The 12,163-nt window shown below is 38.9% G+C and overlaps 1 protein-coding gene across 8 annotated transcripts in view; it reads left to right on the top strand.

The window, feature by feature from the left end:
• LOC107795882 (rho GTPase-activating protein REN1-like) overlaps window positions 1-10,890 on the top strand; it is a 102,008-nt gene extending 91,118 nt beyond the window's left edge. For 5 of the 8 annotated variants that reach the window (XM_075221664.1, XM_075221666.1, XM_075221668.1 and 2 more), the window contains 5 exons: window positions 7,208-7,321; window positions 7,405-7,565; window positions 7,939-8,008; window positions 9,361-9,570; window positions 10,082-10,890. In XM_075221664.1, the coding sequence (XP_075077765.1) occupies window positions 7,208-7,321; window positions 7,405-7,565; window positions 7,939-8,008; window positions 9,361-9,570; window positions 10,082-10,279 (753 nt within the window). In that variant the 3' untranslated portion in view covers window positions 10,280-10,890. Of the gene's footprint in view, window positions 1-7,207; window positions 7,322-7,404; window positions 7,566-7,938; window positions 8,009-9,339; window positions 9,571-10,081 lie in introns of those variants that run through there. The other 3 variants (XM_075221665.1, XM_075221670.1, XM_075221671.1) reach the window with 3 other exon arrangements.
• The last annotated feature ends 1,273 nt before the right edge of the window (window positions 10,891-12,163 follow it).

The following is a 12,163-nucleotide window of genomic DNA, read 5'->3' on the forward strand; positions in this document are numbered from 1 at the left end:
CGTGCTTTCTCACAAGTATAAATCACTTACCCTTGGTCTTGTATGAAAAGCTCCTTGAAAAATCGCCTCTCTCCAAGTCTAGGGTTCAAAATATGAAAGAATGAGTCAAAATCCCGAAATAACAACTTAATAATTCTGCCTAGGGGTACTCTTCGGGAACGCGGCCCAAGCCTCGCGTTCGTGAAGCACAAAATGCTTCTGGCAGAAATCCCTCTTTTATGATCGCGGAAGTACCCTCGTGATCGCGATGCCTAGCCTGCCAAACCTTCGCGAACGCGACACTGATCCTCGCGAATGCGATGCCTTCCAGCCTAGCCTCCTCTATGAATGTAGCCTTGCCTTTGCGAACACAAAGACCAAACTTCCAGCTCCTAGATCCCTTTCATGAACGCGACTACGACATCGCGAACGCGAATAACAAATCTCCCCCAACTCCAAATAACACTCCGCGATCAAGAAACCTGCTTCGCGATCGCGAAGCACACCAAACACAGCAAAATCTGCCAACTTCAAACATGCTCCAGGTGCTAGCATGCCTGATATTGTATTCAGTGTGGGTTGTGTGCTAGGTTTCAATCAAGCCTAAGAGAATCTCATTTGAAGGCTGCCAAAAGAATTCTGAAGTATCTCAAGGGAAAGCAGGACCTAGTCCTCTTTTATCCTTCAAGATATAATTTTGACTTGATTGGATATGTTGATGTTGATTATGCTGGATATTTGGTAGATAGGAAGAGTACATCTGGAATGACACATTTTTGGGGGTTATGCTTGATCTCATGGGGTACAAAAAAACAAAATTCAGTGGCTCTTTCTACTGATGAAGCTGAGTATGTGGGTGCTGCCTCTTGTTGCGCACAACTGCTTTGGATCAAGCAATTAGTGTAACACAAGTGTGTTTTCCCTTATTGTGTGATAACACAAGTGTTCTCAACATGGCAAAGAACCCGGTGCAACACAAGAGGACAAAGCACATTGATGTGAGATATCAATTCTTGGGGGACAATGTTGAAAAGGGTCTTATTTGTATGAAGTTATGCAAGACAGAGGACTAGGTAATAGATATCTTCACCAAAGCACTAAGCAGTGAACACTTTGAAAGAAACCCTCTGGAGTTGGGGTTAATCAAGCTCAACTAAGGACCGGTCCCTCGATGACTGGCTATGTGAAGAAGAAAAGGTACAATGCTAAAAAGTATTTTCTGGCGATATCTAACTCAAATCTTTACGGGTAGACACACATGGAAGACTCAGGACAAAACAAGTGGCAAATGACATTGCACATCTAGAAGTTTTTGCTCATATTTTCAAAAATTGTCAAGGAACCTGGTTCCTGTGACTCATGTTAGTAGTTCCTTTAACACTTATATGCTTTTTGAACTACTAAGGTGCCATGTCATTAATTTATTCCCGCATCTTCCAATTTATTTTAAGCCCAAACGTTACATCCTCTCCGAACCGACCCATTACCCCGTTTTTTTTTATCACACCCGCTTGTAATCGGTCCCTCTCCTATTTTATAAACCTAACCCATGTCACTTTCCTCATTCAAAAACTCGGAAAACTGTCACTCTCTCTCTTCGAACTCTTCTATCCTCATATCTTCCAAGCCAAATACAACCATGTCCCAACAAGATTCCCAATCTCCCAAACTATCTGAAGAGAACATAACCTTGTCTCCTTCTAAGGCAATATCCCCGTCTGGACCTGAGCCAACTGCCTCACCCACAAAAGCACCAATTTCCACGGAAGCCAACCCTACTATCACTCCTCCCAAACCTTCTGGTTCTGGTCCCTAACAAAGCCGGAAAAGCCAAACACCTAAAAAGTTTGTTTCATCCCCTTCTCCTTTTATCCCTACTGAAAAGCCAGACTCGGAGCAAACAGTGTCCGCCTCTCGATTTCTTCAAAACATAGGGGAAATCAGAGAAAATGATGATGGCATCGAAGTAACTAGTCAGACGACCGCAACAAAGGAAGTAGGGTTGGAGGAACATGAGGGTTCTGGTGCTGCTGCGGAAATGCATGCACCTGAGAGCGATGGAAATCAGACTGCCGAAGGAGATGCTCAAAATACTCCTACTGAAACAGATAATTTACCCTCTCTTCTTTCTGATAAAGGGATAGAGTCTGAGGAGTTTGAGGGAAGTCTAAGTGAAAAGGAAAAAGGGAAGTCGAACTTTCTTGAAAGTGAGGCTGAGATTGTGGAAGGTTTTGTTGAGGCCTTAGGAGCGAGTGGTAGTAGTGAAGGGACTCGGGGGAACTGACTCAAGGGGATCTACAAAGTCAGGGGGAACAGATGACTACGTGCAATACAGGGGAACCAACAGAGGGACCTCATGTCTCTACCCAAGGAGAGTATTGCTCCTACTTGGGACGAGACACCTGGGTTCACAAGGCCTAACCTGGACAGTACTGACACACCCTGTTTGATTTCCCTATTCTGGTTCCTTTAGAGATTGTGTATCTTGAAATGAGACCTAATTCTATTTGTCATTCTCATGGAAGTGAGGAAGTTGATTCTGATGACCAAGCTGTAATAAGTTTTATCACTGCAAGGGGTGGTGCCAACAAAAAGAAGAGTGTTGCTTACAAACCCCCCACCACAAGGCAACACAGGAAAGCTGAGCATGATAATGTTTTGAAGGCAAGTAAGGAAAAGAACAAGAAAAGGAGACTGCTGAAAAGCATGTTAGTTGATGAGGAAGAGGCACCACCGGCAGATGTGGTGGATGTTGATGATGAGGAGGCTGTGAAGGAAGCACCTCCTCTTGTTAGAAAAAATTCAAAGAAAAGTGATGTTAGTAAAGGAAAGGAGCAAGTGTCTGAGAAAGCAATTCTGAATGAAGATGCTGAGGAAGTGGAGAAGGAAAAAGAGGAGAAAAGGCCTCTCAAGAAGCGGACGAGTACTGATGAGGAACCTGGTTCCTCCAAGAAAGCAAGGGTAGAACTGTGTGAGTTGGAAAGAAAAGCTAATCTCAAAACTCAAAAGTTGATGTGGGGTTGAGGTTTTTACCCTACGATTGCTGAATAGGCAGGGATGAGAGAACTAGTGGAAATTGTGGAGTTCCAAAAGTGGAGCCATCTTTTTGCACCCCAAAGTCCAAAGGTGTATGAAGATGAAGTGAGAAGTTTTTATGTTGGGTTGTTTGTGGTGGATGAGGCCACATTGTGTCTAACTGTTAATGGGAAGGATTTTCTCCTGGATGAGGACACACTTGTGGAGATTCTTGAAGTGCCCACATTAGATGAGAACAGTGGAAGGAACTGTTTCCTCTGCTTTCAAAAAGCTGGTCGTGAAAATGGAGGACACTCTGTCAGGGGAAAGAGTGTACAAGAAAGCACTTAAACCAGAATACCAGTTGTTGTTCGAGATGGTGAACAAAGTCTTGCTACCTCGAGCTGTGAGGAGATCTACAGCCTCCATTGCCGACCTGGTTCTCATTGAGGTGCTGGCTTCCTTCACTTCTATCAGTCTTACTGGAATCATAATTGAACATATAATGAAGGTGGCAAGCTTTAAGGATGCGAAGCATGGTCTTCCATATGGGTTCCTTCTTACAAAAGTTCTTGAACATTTTAATGTCCCTTTGGGAAAAGCTACTAGTGGCATGAGTTAATGTTGCTGGACTTCTTTTTGCTTGTGCTAATTCTATCGTTCTTTGCAATGATGCCAAAATGGGGAAGATAATTGAGGGGGTAAGTTGAATCAATTCTGGGTAGTTGTTGTTCACATGTTGAGTTTCATAGGGGGAACATGTTGGGAATCTGGTTCTCAGGGGTTTGTCACAATCAAAAAGGGGAAAATTGATAAATTATGCTATTATGGGTTTCGATTTGACAAACTTCATTATGGAACCATATAGGAACCTGATGTGATCAATTCCTTTGCGCCTGTTGCGATAATTGTTCAAACGCTCTCGAGGAACCAGATAAGGAAACATATATGATCAGTTCCCCAACTGTCCTACAGTCAATCCTACAGCTGTAAAACCTGTTTCACTATACCAACTGGCAGGAGTGCAGTGCTGCTAGAGGCCAAACCAAAAGTTGTATTGTCTCTGTCTATTCTCACATGCTCTCTCATATATATAGAACATGATACAAGGTTTGACCTAACACTTGACAATCTGAAAAAACCTATCATCTAAAACCTATCATCTTAAGTGTCAGCTGCCACTGTTTTCTCCAGGTGCACTCAAGAACAAAGCTGCTACAAATCAAGGACCAAATCCCAACACCGAAGATGTCTTGAGTCCTTAAATTTGTTGAGTCTTTATCTTTTGTTCTTTACTTGTATACCTACTCGGCTTTTTACACGTATTTTGTAGGATATTATTCAGCCATGATTGTTTTGGTTGTTTGACTAGAGTTAGTCAAGAGTGTTGCTTTGTAATAAAGTTATTGCAAAGGGTTTACTATAGAGTTATTGTAAGGGGTGGGGATTAATAGTTTAATTCCTAGATTGCAATAGGTTATAATCTGAAGTTTGCTCAGTTTAGTGGAGTTGAAATCCTACTGGGGTAGGTCGTGATTTTTAATCCTTTGAGCATGGAGTTTTCCACGTAAATATCGCGTGTTCTTTACTTACTGCTTGTTTACTGTGGGAACTGGTAGAGAACCTGGTTCTCTATACTGTTTGGTGGACTCCTTGTTTTCTTTCAAGACTGCATGCTCAATAATCTTCAAGACATGGTTTATAACCAAATCATATTTATACTACGTCCCAATAAGGGATTACATCATTCAACTATCCCAATATAATAAAGATTCCCATAGGCATGGAAAAACTTGTACATATAACACCACCTTACTCATAAGTCCGGCTTATCAAAAATAGGATGACGTAGAGTCTAGCGCGTGGCATTGCATTGCTCACCTGCACTTGTAAGGAATAATAAACTACAATTTCTAGGTATCTTACCCATCTAGGCTTCCAAATGCCAACATTTGTCTTCAAATCATAGCATTTATGTATTTGTACCCGTCCGGGCTTCCGAATATTATTTTATATATGTACATATCAATACTAGGTATGGTACCTGTTCGGACTCCTGAATACCATTCATAACTTATGCATGCGTACCCATTGGATTTCTGAAATATCAACATCCAATTTCAAGTAATGGCACACATAGCCTCAACAATTTTATTTAAAACATGGCACAATGGCCTCATGTCACATTTCCATAATCATATCACTTATTAGATTCAGTAAAAGCAAGAATATTCATTTCATGAAATCATAACTGAAGTATTTTGCAAGTTGTCTTCCATAAAACATAATTCAAGATCATATGAGGATTCAATTCATTTTATATACTTCATAAGATAGCTTGCTGATGCAATTTATTCACAAACCATGGTGCGAGCCTGCGAGGTACACTCTCTCTCCCCCACGAGCATACATTCACATTGCAAATCTTGTTCAGAAGCATTTAGAACATGCACTTCAGAGAAAATGCCTCAAGGAAAGTTGGTCTCCGCTTACCTCAATCTCGGCGCACAAACGATTTCAAATAGTGCATCACATCCCAACGACATCAATTCACATAGTTTATAACTCAAGCATGCCATGTAAGGCTCGATCCATTGATTCAACCCTTGGGTATTGGCCTTAAGCCACCCAATTCCAATTTCACAACTTGGGGTGAAATCTCTACTCAACCTAACCATTACCATGTATCGCATAGGCTTTCTGTAGCATTTATGGTCCTGCAAGATCCATCCATATCCACAACCACCATTAATACCTCAACAATCTCCATTGATGACCTAGAGTTAGTATTCATTCTAAACTCACATACAATTCCTAATAAACATCATAAATCATCTACCATCCTCTAACATTTCGTACATATGAAGCCCAAGTAAAGGTTTTACCTCTTGCTGGAAAAATTTAACTTTTTTACTTTTCATTGATTCTTGGGAGATTTAAAAATCTAGACAAAAATTACATGTTTCTGATGTTATGGCTATCATTAATGGACTATAATCACTTTAAAAAACCATAAATACATGGGTGGTTGGAGTTCATCTTTGGGTGAAAAACAGCTCTCCAGGTCATGGCCTAGCCCCTTGCTCTTGTGTTTTGACAAAAATTCCCAATTTGGAGCCTTTATAACTTCTAGACCTTGACAGAGCAAAAGGGCGATCCCGGTTTCATTCCATGGTCGCGTAATCCACTTATAGTAGCTATTGCCGGCAATATGTGGTTGCGCTTTTCCTCCAATCGAAGACCCTTCAGTAAAACACTCATAACTTACCTAGAAACCTCCAAATGACGATTTGTTTGAATTGCTGGAAACTAGACTTAAACTGCTACAATTTCTTTTAGAAACAATAGGCAAATTCTTCCGACATTAAGAGCTGTGAACTTACGCTCTGCGTTACTTTGGACATTTCCCCCCTTGCTCTATTCAAATCATTCCAAACTAACTCCCTCCATTCTTAGACATCATTTTCACGTTCCAAACATATTCCACGCTTCTCAACATGTCATGCACCTATTTTCACAACTTAGGACATGAAAATGAATGTAAGACATAGTGAAATAAAGCTACGGGGCATAACATTCTCCCTCATTCGCATTTCCAAGTCGACGTCAGCTATTCCTCCCCTTTGGCTACCATTCTCACTTTAATACATTTCCGATATACATATCTTTATCCCAAACATGTTTTTCAACATTATATATAACCATCTACACGTAATATCATGCATTTAACACAAAATCAAGAACAGGTCTAACTTAAACATATTCAAAACTTTATAGGGAGCTACATCACATATGCTCAGTTACCATGTGAGGATTGAAACAAGAAAGAAAAATTGAGAGAGAAACACTGCTTGGATTATTCCCTCAAGCTATTGGAGTTTACATAGTAACGTCTACGTGTTCTACGAAAGCAAAGAGAATCAAAAGTACATAATTGTAGGAAAGGAATCAATCTGAATGAGCCTAACTGATGTATATATATAAAATCCTAACAATGTTTACCAGATCCTAACAACATATCATTCCTAATGTGGAAGTATTGATTCAGAATGATGGTCTCGCTAAAGTTCCATGAAAATTCTTCCATCTAAATAGCTAAACTGAGACTATTAATTTTTATGTATTTATTTTTCGTTTAGCGATTACTGTCTTAGAATAGTAAATATAGTGCTAGCCTTTCCCTTAAACATACTGACATTGTTGGTATGGGCAGGTGGCAGAGCTTCAGGAGCAAATGCAGAAGGAGAGGGAGTTAAGGAAACTTCTGGAAGCTGGAGTTAACATGTCTTTGGTCACGTCACCCGTCTCTTCCAGTATTGATGGAATGGTCAGTTTATACTAAACTAGTCACTTGTGGTGAATGGCTGGTTTATGCTGGAAGTGATCATTTTGTTTGTGGTATGGTTGAAGGAAGAGATTGCAAAGATTGGTCAAGCAGAGGCAGATATCAGTTCCAAACAGAGGGATGAGGATCTTAGACTGCAGCGTAATGAACAAGGTGAACAAAATTCCACACTTCGTCGTGATGTGGGAAACCAACCTCAGCAAAGACTAAATTATCAAGGAAAAAAGTAAGGTTCACATCATTTCCTCCTTGTTTCAGATTTGCTTCATGACCTTCCTGTTTCTGGTCAAACTTTGTTTATCTCTACTTATTATGGCTATCTAACTTCCTACTTCTGCAAGCTTGCTAATTAATCTTTCTTAATAAAAGAAAAAGAAAGAAAATGCAAGGACAGAATGATGCTTGCCTCAAAGCTAAATTTGTCTCCATTATGAGCATTTTTATTTTCTGGATGCTTGTGCACAAAGCCTTTTAGCATGTAGGTTTTAGTTTCAAGGGCATTTTGATGCTTCAAAATCATGAGACCACTTAGCATTTCATTTCAACGTATCCTGCTTTATTTTGGTTTCTTATTTTTCATCAACGTGACATTGGTGCAGCAGCGATAAACAGAAGGATGTGGAAACTAATGCTACTTCACAAAATCTTGAGAAGTCAACAAGAGATGAGGTACATGTTTTTCATTGTCTTTTGACCAAAACAGAGTACTCTATCTTAGCAATAATGTAAGGTAGAAAACTGCAAAATCATGCTAATCAGCTGAATTGGTTGAGTATGGCAAATTTGGATGGTTGATATTTTATTGAATCTCTGTACTACATCATCAAGCTCTCCATTAATCATTACTATGTCTTGTCAGAAAAATGGGTACAAATTGTTTAACCATGCAATTGAAAACGATAATCATCTTACTCTTCCGATAATTCTTTATCAGAGGGATATTGTCATGCTACTGCAGCATCTTGACTCTTTATGTATAAATGGTTTAGAATGTACCACCCCATATGCTGTATGCATGACCTGTCAATTCTTCTCATAATTGATGTTTGAAGTACGGAATGTAGTCCCAGAACCAAGTTCTGAACCTCATTCAGAGGATCTTTGTGCATTTCCTTTGACAAAGATTTCCACAGAGAATTCATTTCCGTGAAATGGTCGATAAAACGGAAAGGAAGATGCTCCTTGCCTATTTTTCTTATCATCTCCTCTTATCAAAGGAAAATTATTTTGCACAATACAAACTTTGTGCTCAATGTATGACATGTCTTAACATGCAAATCTTTTCCAAAATGAAGTGGATAAAATATCAGTTATATCTATCCGAAAATTGAACATTTACTGAATTGAAAAGGAAAACGACATAGTTTCTATGTGAACATGGGCAGAAACTTCGTGAACTTTCTATACTGTTGAGGTGTACGAGAGAGCTATGTTGTTTGGACTCTCTGAAAACGTCGTCGGGTGCGTGTTGGATCCTCCAAAAGTAGTATATTGTTGGAGAATCTGACACGGGTGCGGCAGCATTTTGGAGAGTCCGCGCAACATAGCTAGAGAGTTTTTCATTTGCAGATATGTATTTGTACTTCTTGCATATTCTTGAAACAATGCCCTTTACAGTTCCAGACGTGTGTGTGTCTATTTGAACACATGCCTGAATTCCTGTGAGCATTTCAATGTGTTGCCATTTTTAACACCTCTCCTGTCTTTAAAAAACTTGGTCCACTTTTAGTCAAAAGATGCCAATAGAATGGAAAAAACTTAATCTCAAGCACCCTTAGTTTCACTTTCTATTTTGGACTGTAGGTAGTATAAATATAAGTAATGTTTAGCTTGACTTTTTTTAATATACCTTATGTGAATTTGGAATCATTACTTGAGTTTATTGTGATTTTTTCATGTTTAAGTTAGTATGCCTTTGTTCCGCTTGATATAGATGCCTAAAACAAATTCCTTTAATATTTCATGGATTATCAATGTATTAAGGTTTATGACCAATGTAGTTGTAAATGAAACATCTTCAGCATCAGACTTGTTCAAACAAGGCAGATTGTGACGAGGACAAGAAGCATGAATCTCAGTTATCAGGAAATAAACACCTACCTCAGAGTAAGCAATCAGATTCATCAAGCAGTCCCAAATCTTCTGTGGCTTTGGTCACTTCCTCGTCTCTGGAAGCGGGAATGGGCAAGGGGCCTTCAACCAGTGCCAGAAAATCTAGTTCCACAAATGAGGTAAGTTTTACTATTCATTTGAGGAAGTTAGGATTTTTTGTCTTTATTTGGTGGATATAAGCTGAAAGCCTGATAAATCTTTGGTTGAGGAACTTGGTGTAATTTCATAGGATAGAATAACTTCTGCTTAGCAAATTGGACAAAAGCCTGCCTTTTCTTCTCATATCCCTGGATCAAACATTTATATTTTTCAGATCGCCTTGGTTAGACACTTTAAATCATTGAACGTTAACTTTTGGTTGGGGAGAAAGTTAAACAGGCAGATTCATCTATTTTTTGTGCATATGGCAAGATCTTGTTTCTCTTAACATTGGTATTTTACATAAGAAAGCATGCCTACAAATAAACGTTGTATTGTATTTATATATATTGTGTACCTTTTTTAATAAAATCTATTTATCCTTCATATCTTTTGCTTTCGAAGAATTTGCTCCTTTACATTTCTGAATGACAAGGAGCCAATGCTACAATATCTGCATTGTCAAAGCTAACAAACAGGCTCTACTTGAAGGAACATCGGACTCCAGCTACAAATGAGCTCCTAAATCTTGACAAAGGAAATTTTGATCAGCCTGTCCACAACTTTGAAAGAAGTAAAGGGTCTGAATCTCAGCACTCTCTGGACAAATCTCCAAGTCAAACATCTGACAAGAGTGGATCAGATAGCCATCAAGTTCTTCGTAAACCAGATCAAGGAACAAAATCTTAAGACCTTCCAAATTCTGAAAGAGGAAAGCCCGAGAGTTTTCCCAAGTGGGGTTGAACTCTGCTTCCACCAAGGACATGTTTGAGACGATGTATCATCGCATATATTTTTACCCTATTTTTCTACAGAATGCCACATGATTATCAGATAGATGCTTGTGGACCAGATCGGAAGATGATGAGCATGCTTTTTGCATATGATCTTGATTGGTCCGTTGAGAACTGATTGTGATGCCAATGTTGCCTCAGTCGAAGTTCTGAGAATTTGTTGGGCCAAATATGTACAGATCATCCATCAGCTGAGGTGTAATGCATTTGTTTGCAGTGCCACTAAACCGAATTTTGCTTGATTACACAGCTGATACTTTTGTTATAGTTGTATGTCCGGTAGAGAACGAAACAACTATGCCTACTGGATTAAGGTGTAAAATTTTCTTGCAACACTTGTTTCGAGTGTCAATTAGAGGAATGATGTCCCTGAAGTACCTAAGATAAGATAGTTTTGTTTCCATTCAATTGTAAAGAAAGTTGGATGCTTCCACACTTGAGAATTTTTGGAAGACATGATTAGTTATTGCTTCAAATTTATTGTTTCAAGCCGTTTAAGTTTGCCAATCCTGTTCACCTTTCTAGGTTGTCTTGGGACATCCAGGGTCGACTTGTTTTGCACTTTTTGTGTTAAAAAGAAAAAGAATACCTTCGTATATAGACAATTCAGTACGTTTGATAGGAGATAAGAAGAGTCCATAAACACATTATGCACGTCCTTAAGCATCTTGATTATTTAATGAAATGATTATCTGACTTATAAAAATCTAATTTACTGCATCCGAGCACTGCTCAGAAAGTGAAGGGGACATTGGAAAAACTCCATAGCTCAGAAATATCAACTGGTGGTTACTTGGGGTTCTTCGCTCCTCTTTCTCTGTTGCTAGGATAGGATAGATCTATAAACTGCTCTTGCATACTGCCTCCACCCCACAAACCCAGTAGTAAAGCTCATATGAACCATGGCTACATTAATTATGTTCCTAATCAGAGGCGGACCCAGAATTTATAGGTGACAGGGGCACCACTAAGGAAAAAAAAGGAATGGGCAGCTAGGTAGTAGCTAAGGAAAAATGAGGTAAAAAAGACTTTTGAAGTCTTGTGTAAGAATATAGGACACATTATTTGGTTAACAAAAAATGTGTAATTAAAGGGGTTCGGGGGTCGGATTAAAAATAACAAAAGTTGTGGGTAAATATTAAAATTTTCAAAACTTTTAAAAAATCATACTCATTCAAATTATTTCAAATTTTCATTTCCCTCTCCTTTCTCCTCTTTACTTCTTCTTCTCCTTTCTTCTTTCTCTTCCTCATTCTCTCATTCTTCTCCTTACTTTCTTCTTTCTCTTCAACTTTCGTTGTTATTGTTGCTGGTTCGTCCATGCCATCTTCTTCTTCTTCATTTTATTTTTTCCCTCTTCGTCTCATTTTCATCTTCTTTTTTCATTTTTTCTTTTCTTCTAGTGGTTTAAAATATACGAGAAAAAGAGAAAAATATAAAATTTTACAAAGTAAGTATTTTACAAAATAGCCTCGAGATATTTTGAGACATCCCCCATAAATGAGTATTCTGCTGAAACATCCACGGGATATTTGAAACATCTCACGGAATGTTTGAAACATCCCCGGGTTGTTTGAAACATCCATCGGGATATTTCTTCTGCTTCTTTCTTTTTTTCTAGTGTTGTTCTCATTGATCTTTTTTTCACAGATGTTTCAAACGTCCCACGGATGTGTGCAGATGTTTGAAACATTTCTCTAGATATTTGAAATATCTTTCCTAAATGTTTGAGGATTAGGAGTGGCGGGGGATAGAGAGGAGCATTGCGAGATGGAGGAAC

This window comes from Nicotiana tabacum, chromosome 9 (genome assembly GCF_000715075.1).
Source record: "Nicotiana tabacum cultivar K326 chromosome 9, ASM71507v2, whole genome shotgun sequence".
In the NCBI taxonomy this organism is placed as follows: Eukaryota; Viridiplantae; Streptophyta; class Magnoliopsida; order Solanales; family Solanaceae; genus Nicotiana; species Nicotiana tabacum.